Genomic DNA, 20719 nt, shown 5'->3' on the forward strand with positions numbered 1-20719 from the left:
CCTTAAAAACTTCTTAAAGAGAAAGTTTCATGAAATTCATGCTACCTAAACCACAAGCAGCATGAATCATACACTGGCTGCATTATTGAAAACATCTTTTGAAATGCCAATCTGGGACCTATTTGTGTATATAGCAATGGTCAGTCTACGGTAGGTGAGTGGGACCGGGAGAAGTCAACTGGGACTAGTCACCTGAGAGCTATGATCCCTGACTGGCTTTTCAAAGTCACAGTAAAACATACATGGCTAAAATAACATAGCCAGTATATTCATGCTACTAGGGTTTCAAGAGGCGTGAATGTTGTGACACTTTTTTTTTAAAGATATACAACTCAAGTTGTATTTAACTTTCTAATCTAAAATTAAGAATAAGTATTCTATACTATCTATCAGTATCATATACAAGAGACTTGAATTTCTGCAGCCCTTTACTTCCTCCCTGCTAATGTGAACTGCAGAAACTGACAAAAAAATAGACATCGATATAATAACTTTATTATCACACAGTTAACAACATCCTGTCTTTGTGTAGGTAGAGTGATCCGGAAGTGAAAATGATATCTGCAGTGATTCCATAAAGGCACTATCTCCCTTTTCTGTGTGAAAGAAAGGGGGAAGTGGCTACAGCAGTTTTTTAACACAGGAGGGGAGCAAAGAGAAGTGGTAAGAATAATATATTAGCAGCTCTGTGATCACTGCACAGTATCCAATAGTGATGAGCGAGTACTACCATATTAGAATGCTCGGTACTCATAATGAGCATTTGAATGCTCGGATGAGCGCTACTCGAGTACCCAAGTATAATGGAAGTCAATGGGGAACTTGAACTCGGGAAATCTTTCAGATTAATGCTTAAGTTCCCCATTAACTTCCATTATACTCGGGTACTCGAGTTACACCCATCCAAGCATTCAATTGCTCGTTACGAATACTGAGCACCCGAGCATGGCAGTGCACACTCATGACTAGTACCCAACTTCCTATTAGGTTCTATTCACACTGCTTTAAGTGCATATAAAAGTTGCATATAACTGCCATTGAATCCCTACAAAGATGTATACTGCACTCAACTACGCTTTCCAGAACATCTGAAAAAAGGTATTCTGAAGTATAGCAGAAAGATGTATGCCAAAATGGTATAAATGTTGTCATACATTCAGTTCAAGAAAGTATATGGATGCTTCCAGAGTAAACAAGAGATCAACCCAAGATATACTTTGGACATACATACATCACTTAGTAAGAATGAGTTCTGTTGTACAAATGGTTTTACTTTAATGAGAAGGTACTAAAAATGGGGATTTGCAATAGTAGCAACAGGCTTTGTTACAATCAATAAAGATAACACTTAAAATAAGATAACACTGCAATGTAAGGCTGGGTTCATACATAGCGACAGCGACGTTGCTGTTACGTCACCATTTTCTGTGACTTAGCAGCGACCTTGTAAGTCGCTGTTATGATTGCTGCTTAGCTGTCAAACATAACGTCGCTACATGTGCAGAGAGCAGGGAGCCGCGCACACTGCTTAGCGCTCCCTGCTCTCCTAGCTACAGCACACATCGGGTTAATTAACCCGATGTGTACTGCAGTTACATGTGCAGAGAGCAGGGAGCTGGCACTGGCAGCGTGAGAGCAGCGGAGGCTGGTAACGAAGGTAAATATCGGGTAACCACCTTGGTTACCCGATGTTTACCCTGGTTACAGCTTACCGCAGCTGCCAGATGCCGGCTCCTGCTCTCTGCTCGCTTCATTTCGTCGCTCTCTCGCTGTCACACACAGCGATCTGTGCGCACAGCGGGAGAGCAACAATAAAAAAAACGAACCAGGGCTGTGTGTAACGAGCAGCGATCTCACAGCAGGGGCCAGATCGCTGCTCAGTGTCACACACAGCGAGATCGCTAATGAGGTCACTGTTGCGTCACCAAGACCTTGACGTAGCAGCGATTTCGGTAGCGATCTCGCTATGTGTGAAGCACCCCTAAAGGGATCCACAACTATTGATCCCGTTACATGTAGCGACGTTCCAGCGCTCCCGACAAGGATACGACCTGGTCAGGATCGCTGGTAAGTCGCTACATGGTCGCTAGTGAGCTGGCAAACAGGCAGATATAATTAATGACGCAGCAACGATACGGCAATCCTTGGTGGTCGTTGGGACCCTGTCACATAGCAGGTATTCTGACGACTCAGACCTCGATAGAGGCGTAGTGTTTCCACCCAGGCGTGCCAACGAGGTCGCTCGTTGTTGTTATGGCGTAAAACACAGCGATGCATGCTGCCCAGTGGGACACCAACTATCAAAAAATGAATCAAGACGTTCAGGTACGATCGGCGATATTGCAGCGGAGGGTCACACGTAGCGAGATCGCTAGCGAGGTCGCTGTTGTGTCACAAAACCTGTGACGTTTCAGCGATCTCGTTAGCGACATCGCTATGTGTGACGGGGGCTTTAGTCAAGTAGTCAAGTATAGATATTATCACCTACTTAAACTGAACTTCAGTAATCCAAAAATAGCCAGAATAACTAATTTAACTTAAAAAGGTTTTCCACTACTAATGTGACCCCCTGTTTTTACCCTAACACTCACTAAAGGTACCGTCACACTAAGCAACGCTCCAGCGATCCCACCAAACAGGCAGATCTCTACAGCGATCAGAGATGAGCCACCAGTTGCCAGCGACCCGTGTAACGACGCTGTGCTTGGTAACCATAGTACACATCGGGTTACTAAGCAAAGCGCTTTGCTTATAGTTACCCGATGTGTACCTTGGCTACGTGTGCAGGGAGCCGTCTTCTAGAAGCTGCGGACGCTGGTAACCAAGGTAAATATAGGGTAACCAAGCAAAGCCTTTGCTTGGTTACCCAATGTGTACCTTTGGTTATCAGCGTCCGCAGAAGCCGGCTCCCGGCTCCCTGCACATTCAGATCGTTGAGCTCTCGCTGTCAAACACAGCGATGTGTGCTTCACAGCAGGAGAGCAACAACCAAAAAATGGTCGAGGACATTCAGCAACGACCGGCGACCTCACAGCAGGGGCCAGGTCGTTGCTGGATGTCACACACAGCGACATCGCTAGCAAGATCGCTGTTGCGTCACAAAAAACGTGACTCAGCAGTGATGTCGCTAGCGATGTCGCTTAGTGAAATGTGGGCCTTAACACTTTCCTAATATACTTCTGCTATCTACTCTGCTCCTGTAAGCTCATCTTTAGCTAGCTTGTAAATACCTTTATTGTTGTTGAAGTCTTGAATCAAAACTTTTGATCCTTCCGGTCTGGAGATTGGAATCAGATCAACTGAGCAGCACACGTCACTGGTGGGGCTGCCTCTCTGTGATTGACAGCAGCCTGGGCACGCACGCCCAAATCATACTTCATCACTCTTCTCTCACCCCCCACCAGTGATGTGCCCTGCTTAGTTGGTCCGATCCTGGTCTGCAGCCAGAAGGATCAAAGCTACAACAACAATAAAGGTATTTACAAACCTCTTAGAGATAAGCTTACAGGAGCATAGTAGATGGCAGAATTATATTAGGATAATGTTAGTTAAGGCCCCTTTACACACTGAGACTTTCTAGCGATCCCAACAGCGATCTCATCCTGGCCGGGATCGCTGGAAAGTCCCTAAACAGTCGCTGGTGAGCTGTCAAACAGGAAGATCTGGCCAACAAAGCAGCAGCGAAACAGTCCTGCAGAACGACCTCGCTGGAAAGGGGGCACTAGCATGCCTATGGGCTGGGTCACTAACGATGTCGTTGTAATGGTGTCAAACACTGGTACATGCTGCGCAGCGGGAAACAAAGGACCAAAGAATGGTCCTGAACGACTTGTAGCGATCAGCAACCTCACAGCGGGGGTCAGGTCGCTGATGCGTGTCACCCACTGCAATGTCGCTGGGGAGGTCGCTATTACGTCACAAAACCGGTGCCGTTACAGAGATATCGCTAGCGATTTTGCAGTGTTTAAAGGGGCCTTTAGAAAGGGGGTCACATTAGTAGTGGAGAACCTCTTTAAGCAGCAACCAATGGAAAGATAGTATAGTTATCCAGCATATCTTCTGCATAAAGGAGATCAACATAATAAAGCTCAATAGAAGAAAGCACCTATCCTGCTTTTTGCCCATACAAAATAACAATGTTCTTGCACCTGAATGGGCCTTCTTAAGGTGGCTTTACACGCTACGATATCGTTAATGTTTTATCGTCGGGGTCACATTGTTAGTGACGCACATCTGGCGTCATTAACGATATCGCAGCGTGTGACACCAGCGACCTCAAAAATGGTGAAAATCGTTCACCATGGAGAGGTCGTCCCAAACTCAAAAATCGGTAAGGGTTGTTTATCCATGTTGTTCATCGATCATGCGGCAGCACACATCGCTATGTGTGACACCGCAGGAGCGAGGAACGTCTCCTTACCTACCGCCGGCCGCAATGCGGAAGGAAGGAGGTGGGCGGGATGTTACGTCCCGCTCATCTCCGCCCCTCCGCTTTGATTGGCCGGCCACTTAGTGATGTCGCGGTGACGCCAAACGTCCCTCCCCCTTGAGGGAGGGATTGTTCGGCAGTCACAGCGATGACGACGACCAGGTAAGTGCGTGTGACGCTGCCGTAGCGATAATGTTCGCAGCGGCAGCGATCACACGATATCACATGGGCGACGGGGGCGGGTACTTACACGCTCGATATCGCTAGAAATTGCTAGCAATATCGTAGCGTGTAAAGCCACCTTAAGTCTCTAGTCACATAGTGGCTGGTATAACTGCTGTAATTAGAGGCACACATGTGGATGTCCACTGAATGTACTGTATCTTTCTCCTTTTCAACTTACCCGTAGACCACTTGCAGATTTGGTTTCCACAATAGTGAGCACGGTTTCATACAAGACCGCATTACCAGCATTTGTCTGTGTTTCCGTACAAGTGGAGACCTGACAGATAAAAAAGAACCATTATGTATTGCTGTGATATACATACATATCTATCTATCTATCTATCTATTATCTATCTATCTATCTATCTATTATCTATCTATCTATCAATCTATGAAATTCTATATACCTATGTACCTGTGTTACCATTGTATCCACAAATGTTAAGTGTTGTTTTTCATTAAAATAAGCTAAAATAGCTAGATTTTTCTTTAATTAAAGGAATCTGTCTATGTGTTTTTATAAAGGACAAAAAAAACAAACAGGGACCCAAGGCAAATCTCATGACATAGAATTGCAACAATTTCAAAGAATATGAAGGCACAGAAAAGAAAAGTCTTTAATTTTTGCAATTTTGTGAACAAACCATCCCATGAAGCCAAAATCATGCTATATAAATATTTATTGAAATGATGCTTCAAGACAGTAAATTTTAAACAACAAATTAAACAGATGGGTAAAGTGCAAAAGGGGAATAGAAAAGACCCCACATGCCCCAGGATAGATGTTCAAAGTATATAAAATAGAGTGACTCTATTCATAAAAGAGGTAGAAAGACACGTCTCCTACGCTTCTTAATGAACACTCACCCATATTAATATAATGACAGACCAGGGTTGCATGTGGGGACCAGCGTCCCGACACGTGTTTCACGTCTCCTTTCTTTCTTCGGGAAGAAGCGTAGGACAGTGTAACACTCTGTGGTGTCCTAGGACTGTACACAAGATATGTGTAACACTCTGTGGTGTCCTAGGACTGTACACAAGATATGTGTAACACTTTGTGGTGTCCTAGGACTGTACACAAGATATGTGTAACACTCTGTGGTGTCCTAGGACTGTACACAAGATATGTGTAACACTCTGTGGTGTCCTAGGACTGTACACAAGATATGTGTAACACTTTGTGGTGTCCTAGGACTGTACACAAGATATGTGTAACACTCTGTGGTGTCCTAGGACTGTACACAAGATATGTGTAACACTATGTAGTGTCCTAGGACTGTACACAAGATATGTGTAACACTCTGTAGTGTCCTAGGACTGTGCACAAGATATGGTAACACTCTGTAGTGTCCTAGGACTGTACACAAGATATGTGTAACACTATGTAGTGTCCTAGGACTGTACACAAGATATGTGTAACACTCTGTAGTGTCCTAGGACTGTACACAAGATATGTGTAACACTCTGTAGTGTCCTAGGACTGTACACAAGATATGTGTAACACTATGTAGTGTCCTAGGACTGTACACAAGATATGTGTAACACTCTGTAGTGTCCTAGGACTGTACACAAGATATGTGTACCACTCTGTAGTGTCCTAGGACTGTGCACAAGATATGTGTACCACTCTGTAGTGTCCTAGGACTGTGCACATGATATGTGTACCACTCTGTAGTGTCCTAGGACTGTACACAAGAAATGTGTAACACTCTGCAGTGTCCTAGCACTGTACACAACCCCTTTGTAGCTCTTCAATGTAAACACAGCCTGTCAAGGTGATCGCACCATATGTTTATAGACAAGATGATGATCACAGTTTATTTATTTATTTGTCAAACTTGTATGCCACCCCTCTCCAAAGACTCAAAGTGGCTCACAAAATATATTGGAAATACCGTCCCTATTGGGGCTCACAATCTAGAGTCCCTATCTGTATGTTTTGCAGTTCTTCACTGTTGTGCTGTAACACACACACACAAACACACACACACGCACGCACACACATACACACACACACACACACATACACACACACTATCTGTAATGTTCAATGAGTGTTTTTTGGCTTTCTCTACCTATCTATATTGCTGAGTTGTGACGTCCTCTCACTATCCAGATTCACACCAAAATGTCTGTTGCACTCCCTGTCTGCTTTTATCTATGCTATGATAGTCTGTCCTGATTGGCTGTGCTATGCCAATAATTGGAAGGTCTGCCTAATCACACCAAAGGCCATATGAACCATTCCGGTTGATGAAATCTTCTGTAATATGTAAAATGGCGGTGGGTTCAGCGAATCTAAAAATTCAACACGAGTTCAGTTTGGATCAAGTTGATTCGCTTATCTGTTGTTGAAAGCCATCTATGGGAAAATCTTTGTGCAATATTAGATAATGTTAAACAAGTGAAACATTTAGCAAGGTTTTTATTTACCTGAGCCAACAAGTCACTCATTGTATCACATACACTTTCATCATTGTGTCCCAAAACTCTCAATAGTCGTAAAATACGGACCTGATTGGAAACATATGATTAATAGGGTAGTTACAAAGTAGTACACCAGTAGAGGGTCAGGAAACATACAAAATGTAAAAAGAAATACCGTATAATGTAAGCTTTGGGCCACATGATTGTGTGACCTCGCATTATAGTAATAATTAGGAGAAGTCCAGAAAAGTAAAAACATAAAAGTATAAAATAAAGTGAATCCACCACGTGGTGTCCTACAAGTAGTCAAACAATTGTTATAAACAGACAAATAATGAAATAAATCAGGTGAAGTATGCAAACAGACCTGTAAAAAGGGGTCGGTGACGCCAGACACTGCGTGCTCGGGGGAATAACCAGACATGACCTGCCTGAGTTTTTGCAGCAGCAGTGGAAGAATCTGAAGGCAAAAAATATAAATATACATGTTTGACATATTTATGGTATTAAGTCGCACATGAAATAACAAGACAAAGGGAACTTACTATAACACATGAAGTATAATAATAAAAAAATACAATACTTGGAAAAAGTTTTTATGACCTTTTACACATTTTTTCACGCTACACCCCTAAACTAGGCCATCAATGTTAAAGTAGAAGGCAACCTCTTTAAGGTATGAAGAATCATTTTTTACTTAATATGGACTACAAGCTCTGTTTAATTCTGAGTAATCTGGATCTGCTTGCTGTCAGTAAGAACTTTCATTGTTTACACTGAGTGAAAGAAAATATGCCTTGGCTGTACGGTTGACCATATTCATCATATAAATAGGAGACTCAGCTCTGATACATGTATTTGTCACGAATGTCTTCCGATATTAGGGGATTTGTGACAGGTTTGGGCCCTGAGTAGTACTTAGCCTTGTGAGACTCTGGAGATTTAATAGGCTTTCCTTTCCTTTGGTGTATTTAGGGTTAATGTCAGTTTTATTGCCAGCAGCTTTCTAGCAGTCCATGTCAGGTGCAGCCGCTCTGTGACCACATCCACCACTTTCAAATAGTGGCAATACCCATCAACATTTGATGTTGATAGAATCTATTCTGTCCTGGCCGACTTGATGTTAGGAGCTGCTGGGGTTCGGACTTTAGCCCATCCATCTGCTGCCTTGGAGTGTGGCTGCAGCCGTGGAGTTGGTGTTTGTATCCTTTTCCGCCCTGTTTGTCTTCCTACCCCTCGTGTTGTATTAGTGCAGCGGTGGGACTAGTGTTCCTTGCCGGCCAGCTCACTAGTCAGGCTTAATCGCACAGGGCCTGCTAGGGTTTAAGGTATCCTGCTCGATGGCAACAGGTTGGAAGAACCTGTATAGGACTGGCTAAGTAGTGCAGTGTACAGCTGCAGGTGAGTACAGGAAGTGTCACATCTTCCCCATCCCTAGCACCAAGGCCCACCGTTGTTAACTCCTTCAGCCCCCGGGCACTTTCCGTTTTTGCGTTTTTTGTTTTTTGCTCCCCTTCTTCTGAGAGGCGTAACCTTTTTATTTTTCCATCAATCTTGCCATATAAGGGCTTGTTTTTTGCGGGACGAGTTGTACTTTTAAATGAAACCATAAGTTTTACTATATAGTGTACTGGAAAATGGCAAAAAATTCCATGTGCGGAAAAATTGCAAAAAAAGTGTGATCGTAGTTTTAGTTTTTGGGATATTTTATTCACTGTGTTCACTATATGGTAAAACTGATGTATCTATGTGATGCCTGAGGTCAGTGCGAGTTTGTAGACACCAAACATGTATAGATTTACTTGTATCTAAGGGGTTAAAAAAAATTCACAAGCTTCACATGACTTCCGGTGGGGGCGGGGTAAGTAACTGTCATGGCGGCGCCCATATACTTATCGCTGCCAGATTTTGGCAGCGAAATGTAAGGGGTTAATGGCCGCGGGTGGAAGCGATTCCACCCCCGGCTAGCAGGCACACATGTCAGCTGTTGAAAACAGCTGATATGTGCGCGGATCGCCGCCGCCTGCCCACGGCAGGGGGCGGGGATTAACGGCACGCGATCCATGACGTACCCAGTACGTCATGGGTCGTTAAGGGGTTAAAGTGCTCCGGTGTTCTCCCTTTTGTACATGGTGTTTTTGTAGTGCGCCAGATGTCCGTAGTTCTGAGCGCAACTGTTATCCTGTGTACACGGACATATCATACTCTGTGCATGACAATACTGCAATTGGAATCAGCCCTGTGTGTAAGGATTAAATCCTTATAGAAGTGCACAGATTTGGTTCCTATTGATTTACAGCAAGCAGAAATAAAAAAACAACTCCCATTGATTGAAATCATTTATATAAAACATATTGGTGCCTTTCCATTATACAAGTGTTATGTTGTCTAATAGTTTGAAGTTGCATTAAAGTGATCAATGGTTCTGTCTTATTATTTCAGTGAGAAAATAAATCAATATACATCCTGATCATTGTTAGAGCCGTGCCCAATCACATTGTCTGAATGTTCTTTCAATTGCATACAAGCTTTGTAAGCATGTCTGGCTCTGCGTTGTTGTTTTGATCCGAAGTTTGACTAAAATGTTGAAAGGAAATTGATGTTGGAGCTGATGGTATTGTCTGTAATGGTATCGTTCCCACTTTCTAGCATATCAGCTGTTGTGCTGGAAAGGTGCAGATACTGATTTGGGAGTCTGATCACAGCGTTTCATCTGGTCTCAAAGCAGTGCCTGGCAATGAAATGGTGAACAGGCCTGATGACGACTGCTGAATTTTAGCATATGTTTTGTCCTAAGTTGTGATCCGGCTGAGATGCATCAGGATCAAAAAGCTGAGCATGGTGCAAAGTGGTAAATGCAAATGTATTACAGCTAGCCATTAAGTTAAACATAAGTTGATAGCATCAATATGAACCCAACAAATAATGAGATGTACAGCACTGAACAATTTAAAACACCACTTTAGAGTTAAGGGGGTGTTACACGCAGCGATATCACTGGTGAAAGCACCCGCCCCCGTCGTTTGTGCGTCACGGGCAAATCGCTGCCTGTGGCACACAAAATCGTTTGGAGCCATCACACGTACTTACCTGCCTAGCGACGTCGCTGTTGCCGGCAAACCGCCTCCTTTCTAAGGAGGGTGGTTCGTGCAGCGTCACAGCGACGTCACTAAGTGGCTGCCCAATAGAAACGGAGGGGCGGAGATGAGCGGGACGTAACATCCCACCAATCTGCTTCCTTCTGCATTGCCGGCGGCCGCAGGTACGCTGTAGTTCGTTGTTCCCGAGGTGTCACATGTAGCGATGTGTGCAGCTTCGGGAACGAAGAAAAACCTGCGTGCTCAACAATCAACGATTTTTTAAAAAGAAATGACACGTCAACGATGGACGATAAGATGAGTATTTTCCATCGTTAACGGTCGTTCATTGCTGTCTCACACAACGACGTCGCTAACAATGCCGGATGTGGGTCACGGAATCCGTGACCCCGGCTATATATCATTAGATAAGTCGCTGCGTGTGACGAGGCCTTTAGTTTATGCTCTAAAAGACGCCCAAGTGTCTTCAGACATCTTTGAGCTTTTTCATTGACTTATATTGCAAAGTATAGAGCATCTTCTTAGCGGAGGACGCCTTAAGAATGGTCAGGTTACTTCTTTCAGCTGCTTGGCACCTACTGAAATCTTAAAGGGGTTATCCGGCTTCTTTGACATTTTTTTCATTATTTCCCTATAGGGCTACATTGGGGCAGGTAAGTAGATAGTGAGCACTTACCTGCCCTGCTGTCAGCCCTTCTCCCCCGGCTCAGAGCGGTCATGTGACCGCTCCTGCCGCGATTTTGCTGCTTCCGGTCATTTCATGTCAACATGGGCAGGGCCATGTTGACATGCAAATGTGGAAACAGCATGTCGCCTCCCTGCTGGTTGTCTACAGTGTGATGAGCCCCGCCCCCTTCCCTGCACCCTCCCACACATTCCCCCGCACCTCTTTTACTCTCCAGTAACCTCCCCCTGCACTGCTGTGGGGTCCGTGACCTGGGGGCGGGGCCTGGCGGCAGCTGCCGTGGTGTCAGCGCCAGCACCGGGCCCCCTGCTCAGGATCACACATTCAAATGTACCGGCATCACAGATCACCGATGCCGGTACATTTGAAAGTGCTGATGAGAAGCAGCGCAGCGCTGCTTCTCATCACTGTCTCTCCCGCTGTCTGTGCTCTCTTCAGCACAGCGGTGACGTCACTACTGTGCTGATATGTCCAGAGCACAGACAGCGTGCGAACGTGCAGGAGCGGCGGGGACCGAGGAAGGGTGAGTATGTATTCCACATGTGTTCCCGATGGGGATGGGGATGGGGGGGTTGCAGAGCCATATGTGTGCGTGTGCAGAGCCATATGTGTGTGTGTGCGGTGCAGAGCCATATGTGTGCGTGTGCAGAGCCATGTGTGTGCGTGTGCGGTGCAGAGCCATATGTGTGCGTGTGCAGAGCCATATGTGTGCGATGCAGAGCCATATGTGTGCGTGTGCGGTACAGAGCCATATGTGTGCGTGTGCGGTGCAGAGCCATATGTGTGCGTGTGCGGTGCAGAGCCATATGTGTGCGGTACAGAGCCATATGTGTGTGTGTGCGGTGCAGAGCCATATGTGTGTGTGTGCGGTGCAGAGCCATATGTGTGCGTGTGCGGTGCGGAGCCATATGTGTGTGTGTGCGGTGCGGAGCCATATGTGTGCGGTGCAGAGCCATATGTGTGCGGTGCAGAGCCATATGTGTGCGTGTGCAGAGCCATGTGTGTGCGTGTGCAGTGCAGAGCCATATGTGTGCATGTGCGGTACAGAGCCATATGTGTGCGTGTGCGGTGCAGAGCCATATGCGTGCGTGTGCGGTGCAGAGCCATATGTGTGCGGTACAGAGCCATATGTGTGCGTGTGCGGTGCAGAGCCATATGTGTGCGGTGCAGAGCCATATGTGCGTGTGCGGTGCAGAGCCATATGTGTGCGGTGCAGAGCCATATGTGTGCGTGTGCAGAGCCATGTGTGTGCGGTGCAGAGCCATATGTGTGCGTGTGCAGAGCCATATGTGTGCGGTGCAGAGCCATATGTGTGCGTGTGCGGTGCAGAACCATATGTGTACGTGTGCAGAGCCATATGTGTGCGTGTGCGGTGCAGAGCCATATGTGTGCGTGTGCTGTGCAGAGCCATATGTGTACGTGTGCAGAGCCATGTGTGTGCGTGTGCGGTACAGAGCCATATGTGTGCATGTGCGGTGCAGAGCCATATGTGTGCGTGTGCAGAGCCATATGTGTGCGTGTGCGGTGCAGAGCCATATGTGTGCCTGTGCGGTGCAGAGCCCGATGTGGGGCTGTTATTTGCAATGCTGTAGTGATACCAGGTCAGGTGCTGGGGAAGAATACTGACATGGAATGTATGTGCAGGGGGCGGGCAGAGGGCGAGGCTGGACACTGGGGTGGGGATGGACACTGGGGTGGGGCTGGACACTGGGGTGGGGCTGGACACTGGGGTGGGTGGTGACAGCTCTGACTGAGGTTCAGCACAGGAAGTGGTTATGTTTGCTGGATCTGAATGTAAACAAGGTGCTGCAGAGAATAAAGTGATAATTCAAGAGGAACAAAAGTTAGAAAACAAAAAATAACAATGTAGGTGTGATTTATATGACAATACAGCACAGATAAACTCAAAAACTTTTGTTAAGCTAATGTCGGACAACTCCTTTAAGTGATTAAAAGATACTCAAAGACTGAACATATCCACGGCAAGTCATTTCTACATAGAACATGTTCATTCTTTTGAGTGTTTTCTGAATGTTTCTTCAGGTGGGTTTCAAAGCTGATCATCCTGAAAAAGCACATACCCTCATACTTCTTCCTGATGAATCTACTTTAAGCTTGGTTTCCAGAGATTCCAGTGACATTTTTTGTTGTTAATCATTGTGCCTGAAACCACCGTAATAGTATCTTTTGTCCATCATCTAGGCCAAGACCAAAATGCAATGAAATGGGCATCTTACACATAAACTCACCTTGCGAAAACCTTTAATAGCTGCAGGATGACGCTGGCATATTTCAGTTGCCAACAGAACAGCTCCATAGAACACACCTGAAATAAAGCCTCCCCAGGTGTTAGGTATTAGCACAATTGAAGTACTCATTTGTCCACATAGTTATATGTCATTCATTCTCCATCTCACTTTGTCTGCACAGAATGACTGTTCAAACCAAGTACAGGAGCTGGAAGCATTATGGTGGGGCCAAACAGTTAACCCCTTAACGACCGCGGGCAGTAAAGTTACGTCCTAGCGGTGATAGTGTTAATTCCCACCGGCTGCTGCAGGCTGCGGGGGAGGACCGCGCAAATGTCAGCTGATTTGTACAGCTGACATGTGTGCCTTGCAGGCACGAGTGGAATCGCTATCCACCTGTACCTGTTAAGCCCTTAAATGGTGCTGTCAAAATGTGACCGCCATTTTAATGGCGAATGCAGTAAAGGTTTACTCACTGCCCGCCACCGAAAGTCACGTGGCGTGATCACGTGGATCCGATGGTTGTCATGGTAACACATGTCATGTGATGACTCCTGTAGCTGACATGTCTCAGGTCCTGTAACAAGCAGCCGAGTACTGCAGGTTACAAGAGATGAGCATTTCTCCCGATCTGAGCAGTACTGCTCTGAATGGGAGAAAAGAATGAGCAATCAGACTGCTGATCCTTATAGTCCCCTAGGGGGCTAGTAAAATAAAAAAAAGTAAACCGCTAAAATTATGTTTTTTGGTCGCCATATATTTTGCGTAAAATGTAATAACAGGCTATCAAAATGTAGCATCTGCACAAAAATGGTACTGTTAAAAACATTGGCCTGAGACACAAAAAGTAAGCTGTCACTGAGCCATAGATGCCGAAAAATAAGAATGCTACAGGTCGTGGAAAATGGCGCAAAACGTGCAACACTTTTTTTGGATAAACTGTGGAAAAAATTTTTTTTAACCCCTTAGATAAAAGGAAACCTATACATGTTTAATGTCTACAAACTCACACCAACCTGAGGCATCATAAAAAACACATCATTTTTACCATATAGTGAACACAGTGAATAAAATATCTCAAAAATCATTGTGCAATTGCACTTTTTCCGCATTTGGAATTTTTTTTACCGTTTTCCAATACACTATATGGTAAAAATCATGGTTTCATTTAAAAGTACAACTCGTTCCGCAAAAAACAAGCCCTTACATGCCAAGATTGACTGAAAAATAAAAACATTGCTCTCGGAAGAAAAGCGGAAAAAAAAAATGGAAAACGGAAAATCGTCCTGGGGTGAAGGGGTTAAAGGCACCTTCCCACCTGTTTGTTTCCCTCTATCTCCTTTCCATCCTCTTCTTGACTTGATAGGACTGGCTTCATAGAGCCAGAAAAGAGAAGAGATAGAGTAGATGAGTGGGCCTACTTAAATATTTGGCCACACCATGATGCACCAAGTGCTTATACTGAACAGTCATTCTACGCGGAAAGAGTCCCTTTAACACCCCATTGCTATACACCTAATGCCATAAGGGTGTATTCACAAGTAACAGCCATGCTGAGGTTCTTGATTCACATCCATGGACTTAGCTACAAATAAGGCATATGTCAATTTTCCTTGGTTCCTCTATTTTAATGAGCTTCATTCATGCTTTCCATGACAAGTCAAGGAAAACCCACCATGGTTGAAGACACCCTAAGGGTGTCAGACACTGATGTTAAAGGCTTTTTATGTTCACTACTCCTACATTATCAATGTCCGTAATATAAGCTTTCCATTTAATCAACAAACTTACCATGCCTCTTCTCTGAAAGCAACATCTCACTGGTCGGGATGAACATTTCCACTAAATCAGGGACCTTCCTGATAATATGTACAGCACACAAAACAGCCTGTAGGTGTGAATTGGAGGTGAGCAATACAAGAGGCAGTATACAAGGCTGAACTTCAGTGATCAATGGGTCAGTACGTTGGAGGAGTAGAAGAAGCGCAAGGGTTAGTAATAGAACAAAAATCATGGGCAACTGTGTTAAAAAATGGAAAGTTATAAAATAAACTAGCCCCTCTTCAGTCAGCTGATTGTCTGCCCCCTCTTCTTTATAACTGCTCCTACTCCATCCCCCAGTTTATTTTCCATTAACCACCATTTTCTGACTCCACTTTGCACTATATTGTATTGTGACACCTTTTTCTTGACATGGCCATTTGACGTTTGTAGAAGGTGTTCAACTTCTCCAGCCAGATCCCGACACATCTCTACAGATCCTAAGCATGCAAGAGTACAAAGAGCCAGACCTTGCACCACTGCGGAGCTGTGCTCTAAATCTCTACAGAGGAAACAGAGAATAAATCGGATATGGTAAAAGCAAGTCTGTGAGGGGGATTCGAAGAAAAGTTAATCGAGAATCAAAATACATAAGCAAAACTATGCAAAGAGTGTCAAATGCACCCCTGGTGTGAATGCGGCCTATACTTGCACGCCTCATCAGTTTCCGTCTAAGTATGGAATAAACTGGCTAACCATTTAATTTTGGTCCATTTTAGTGTTTCTTTAAACTCTTTCTTGAGCATCTCACCTCTTCATACTGTTGGTTATCAATAAATGGGCATCTTGTCTTTCATCTAATAGCATCATAGCGCCAAGATATCCAATCCGTTTGTCTGTAAATCGGGGGGAAGCTATCAATTTTAAGCACTCCATCTGAAAATTCAAAAGCCAGATTTTATTTTACTTCCATTATATTACAAAGGTAAGTACACCCCTCACATTATTTTATTATATCTTTTCATGGGACAACACTGAAGATATGACACTTTGATACAATGTAAAGTAGTCAGTGTACAGCTTGTATAACTGGGTAAATTTGGTGCCCTCTAAATAACTCATCACACAGCCATTAATGTCTAAACTGTTGGAAACAACCGCTGTCCCATGGAAAAATATAATAAAATATTTGATATACTTAATGCCAAAGATCAACATTTTATTAACTTTAGAAATATATTTACAATATACAAATAAAAATTTAGTAAGACATGAAAGATCCTATAAAAAAACATACATTTTAGAGTACAAATAACTGATCCAAAACTTAAATGACTCAACCTATATTTTAATGTTGCATCATGATGTCCTAGAGACCTATAGACCCGTATGTGTCCTATTAAACAGCGGTTTACTCAGGACCCTATCTTCAGCAGGACATTGCTTCCCTATCTCCCAGCTTCCTGCTTGCTGAGATGTGGTGGGCTTCCAATAATTCACATTTGAGGCCAATGACATGGCTGAGCCGCTAGCCCAATCTGTGTGTGATTTTGGGAATGCAATACAAATGTACATAAAACGTCTTAAATGTCTGCAGTTCATATCAAGAGTGAAATATCTGCATGCAAGCAATATCTATCTACAAAGACCAGGGATCACAGGTCATTATTAAAGCAGAAAAAAGACTAATTTATTTAAGAAAGTCCAAGTATATTATAGAAAGCCTCTTGGATGGGATCCAAGGGTGCACATTTGTCTATTATTGGGCAAGCTGCAAGAAGAGCTTAAACATATATATATATATATACACACACACACACACACACACACACACACATATATATATATATATGTATATATGTAATGCTGCCACCAGGGGGAGCCAGAGCTCTGCAGCAGACGACACTACACAGAGCAATGAGAACCAGGAAGGAAATGCACAGCGTTCTCATGCACTGCCTAATCAGCACAGCTGAGAGGCAGAACTGCAGGGTATGTGAGGAATAGTGAGACAGGCTGGGTCAAACACCGTACGGGCAGAAGCAGGACCGGAGGAGCGAGCAGAAGCGAAGTCAAAGTCAGGCTAAGGTCAGTACCGGAGGAAGCAACCGAGTGGGGAAATAGGAGGGGGGACACAGGACAGGAGGGACGACCAGGGGACAGAACACAGACAAGGGCACGGGGGCACAGGAACAGACAGATCAGGATATCACTCACAGGACCAGCAATCACAGGCAAAGCAGAGCTAAGCTTATAGCCGGCGCTGGTTCACTGGAAGTGTCAGCTTTTAAGGCATCCAGGGGCCGTAAGTGAGGCTCGAGAGAAGGCTCCGCCACCTAGCCATGTGTATAGGGAGGCGAATCATGACATATATATATATATATATATATATATTGTATTTCACCATTTTATATTGTGCTTATTCAGCATGAATCACCAAATGTCTCATGATCAAAGTCTTATGATTTCTTAGCACAGACATGGGTGCGGTATACAGTTCAAGTGCCATTTTGAGTACTGTTATTTTTGGGTATCTTCATATAATCATGTCCATAACGTGCTTTCTGAATGCTGCTAGTTGAAGGGAATCTGTCACCATGTTTTTAACAACAAATCTTAGAGCAGCATCATAACGTAGAGACGGAGACCCTGATTCCAGTGATGTGTCACTTACTGAGCTGTTTAGTGTAGTTTTGATACAATCACTGTTACTCAGCAGTAGATTATCATTAGAGAACTACTTGGCGTGCTGCCAGGTAATCCAGCATATTCATGAGCTCTGTATAATTGCTAGACCTGCAGCAGAAAAAACATTAATTTTATCAAAATGACAGAAAACATCTCAGTAAGTGACACATCTCTGGAATCAGAGTGTTTGCCCCTACATTATGCTGCTCTCAGATGAGGTAGGAAAACCTGGTGACAGATTCCCTTGATGTCAGCTTTGCCTCTGCAGCATCTGAGGAGCGTAGTGGGACTGCAGCTAATTGGATTCCGGGATCTAAACAACTTTGAAGTATTGCTTACATATCAACCAGCTTGCATGCACCCTCTTTGCATAGGAAACCTGTCACCTATGAGACTGCAGAGGTGACCAAAAACCTTGCCAATGAGCTGTAAACTAGGGTATTAAAAATCCCTCTTTCTTGAGAACTAACAGGATTTTTAGAGTTAGATTACAAAGGTGCTTGTTTTTACTAGCAGTTTGCAATTTTACCTATTTAATATGAAGAGGAAATCTCTAAGGTTGAAGACTTATGCCAACCCAGTAGTGCCCTTAAAGGGGTTGACTCTCCTCCAGTGACGATGCCATTACAGTGTGGCACTGGTTGGCACTGGTTGTCCCAGGGATCACGTGACATTATATTATGCAATCCTTGCAGCCAGTCACCGGCTGCTTCACTGTCCTCTCCTTCAGACATAATTGACATCCAGAGGATGCAAAAGCTGTAGCTTATTTCGCACTTCCTCCAGAAGTCGGATTTGTCAGAAGGAGGAAACAGTAAAGCCAGCGCTGATTGGCCACAGGGAAAGTGTAACATAATGTCACATGATCCCCAGGACAACCACTGCCAACATCGCTGGAATGGTGCTGGCACCAAAAGTGAGTATAGATGGTATTATTTTACTAGAGGGAATATAGGGACTGATAAGGGATTGTCTAGTAGTGGACAACCCATTTAAGTATACCTGTCAATATCAGAGGTCAAGTAGTGTAGGCTAAATTTTCATATTTCTTTTACCAAATTTCAGTGGTATACTTTTTCCATATTGTAGAAAGCTACTGAAAGGGCTCAACCTGTATAACAACAATGAAGCATACGCGTTTCAGACACAGCCCTTAGTCATTGTCTAAGTCATTGTCTTAGTCATGTTTGAGACGCAATGCTCTTTCTATTGTGGTCGTTTTTCACTATATGAATTTTGCAAAGTTTTTAAAGGATCCTTTTGCTGGAGTCACACTTTCTTCTGGATCTTATCCTGCAGGTGATCTGACCTTCCCTTTCCCTACAAACAATGAAGAAAGTCAGTATTTCAGTAGCCCTAAAAAGGGTTTCCTGACATATACCGGTCAAATGTATAGCATAATGTCTAGATAATACAAAACTATGGCAAGTTGACAGACCATCTAACAGTGACAGTCAGGAAATCCTTGGAAAAATGACACTTTAAGTTCATAGAAGCCTTCCTACCTGTCCGAAGTGTGCGGGATATCCCAGCATGTGCATGTACAAGAGTTTGGCCACGCTTCGTCCACGGTACACTGAATCCTCATCTCGAAATGAAGATCGGATTTCAGCACACTCCCTCTGGATCACCTCTCTCTCTTCATTCTGCGTCTTCACGCTACGGATGGCTCGAATCAGCTCGTGCAGCCTCAGAGGAGGGCCCATCCTGTCCACTACAAGACAAAAGAGCACTCACCATAGGTAACACAGTATACAAATCTAAGAGGCATCACAGACATTTACAGACAAATGAGCTGGCTGAATCGTTACCTGTTTGCTCAGCTTTTTGTCAGCCTTGGTATATCAGCCTTCGTGTCTTTCATGCACCTGTCTCTATGTGTCGGTGTAGCTTACCTTCCTGCTTCTCACCTGGCTCACTTTGTGCCGGCTTCTTACTTCCTGAAAGATAGTGTGACACCTGGCCTTACAGCTCTGAGCTTCCACTGTCCTCCAGGGCAAGACTTGCCAAACAACTTTTACACTTCACTGCCAGCTCACAGATACTGCAGAACATCTCTTCCCTACCATACGTAGAAAAAGTATACAGTAAACTGAGGAGTTAATGATAGTAAAAGCAGAGATAAACAAAAGCTGTACATTACACAGCTACGTATTTAGAAATACTCTAAAAAAAAGTCCCTCATTTAAAAGAAAGCCAAAGAAGATCATGTGAGTGTATACGAGGGGCTGCTGATAAGTCTTTGGCTATACCCACAAAGAAACGAGATAGTATGATGAAACTTTACATTTATTCCACATACTCTCCACTGATGTCAACACACTTCTTACTCGGTATTCCAAGTTCTGCAAGCCTAACAAAAAGAAGGATTTCGGTTGTGCCTTAAACCAGGCATCCGTAGGAGCCACGGCATCAGAAATAGTGTGAAATTTGGTACCCTTCAGGTGTTTCTTCAGGTTTGGAAACAGATGATAGTTGCAGGGAGCTAGATCTGGTGAATAAGGTGGGTGGTCAACCAGCTGAAAGCCCAGCTCCGTCAGTTTTGCCGTGGTCACTTGTGCAGTGTGAATGGAGGCGTTGTCTTGCAGGAACAAGATTCCTTTGGACAGCTTGCCGTGCCTTTTGGCCTTAAGAGCTGCCTTCAATTGGTCCAAAAGTTCAATGTAATAATTTGCATTGATGGTGGTGTAACGGGGGCAGGGGGCGCCTCAGGGGGTGTAGTCGGGTCCCCTCGCCTTGTGGGCCGCAGGCTGAACCCCGGCCCGGCCGTTACTTGCAAAACAGGTGTGTTGTTGGGGCAGAGTGTGGATGCATGGGGCCCATTCATGACAGCGTTCTTTCTGTGCTCTCCAGCTCCTTCTTCACTTTCAGGAAGGAGACAATTGCAGGCAGCAGATAAACCAAACACCGATTTATTAAACAAAGCTTCCATCTTTTTGTTTGCAGCAGGTTTACTTTAGTACGTTACAAGTTACAGGTCCTTTTCTACAAAAATGGTTTCCTTTTTCTCTATGGGCACTTTCCTTTGCCTGCAGGGGACATACGTTAACCCCCTGGTAGCTGCGCTCTAACCCGGATTTACTGTAGGGCAGATCCAGCACACACTACCGGCTCTGGATAAGTTCTCACCTCTCCACTTCTTTGTCAGGGCACT

General features: G+C 44.4%; 1 protein-coding gene across 2 annotated transcripts in view; it reads right to left on the bottom strand.

Annotated features, from left to right (window-relative positions):
* Positions 1–19472, bottom strand: part of AP1G2 (adaptor related protein complex 1 subunit gamma 2) — a 63733-nt gene extending 44261 nt beyond the window's left edge. For both annotated transcript variants that reach the window (XM_075319254.1, XM_075319246.1), the window contains exons 1-9: positions 19377–19472; positions 19071–19279; positions 15689–15813; positions 15298–15439; positions 14908–15004; positions 13117–13193; positions 7452–7544; positions 7091–7171; positions 4833–4931 (exon numbers count right to left, since the gene is read on the bottom strand). In XM_075319254.1, the coding sequence (XP_075175369.1) occupies positions 4833–4931; positions 7091–7171; positions 7452–7544; positions 13117–13193; positions 14908–15004; positions 15298–15439; positions 15689–15813; positions 19071–19271 (915 nt within the window). In that variant the 5' untranslated portion in view covers positions 19272–19279; positions 19377–19472. The remainder of the gene's footprint in view (positions 1–4832; positions 4932–7090; positions 7172–7451; positions 7545–13116; positions 13194–14907; positions 15005–15297; positions 15440–15688; positions 15814–19070; positions 19280–19376) is intronic.
* Positions 19473–20719: the final 1247 nt, after the last annotated feature.

The sequence above is a fragment of the Anomaloglossus baeobatrachus genome, chromosome 1, assembly GCF_048569485.1.
Source record: "Anomaloglossus baeobatrachus isolate aAnoBae1 chromosome 1, aAnoBae1.hap1, whole genome shotgun sequence".
NCBI lineage: Eukaryota > Metazoa > Chordata > Amphibia > Anura > Aromobatidae > Anomaloglossus > Anomaloglossus baeobatrachus.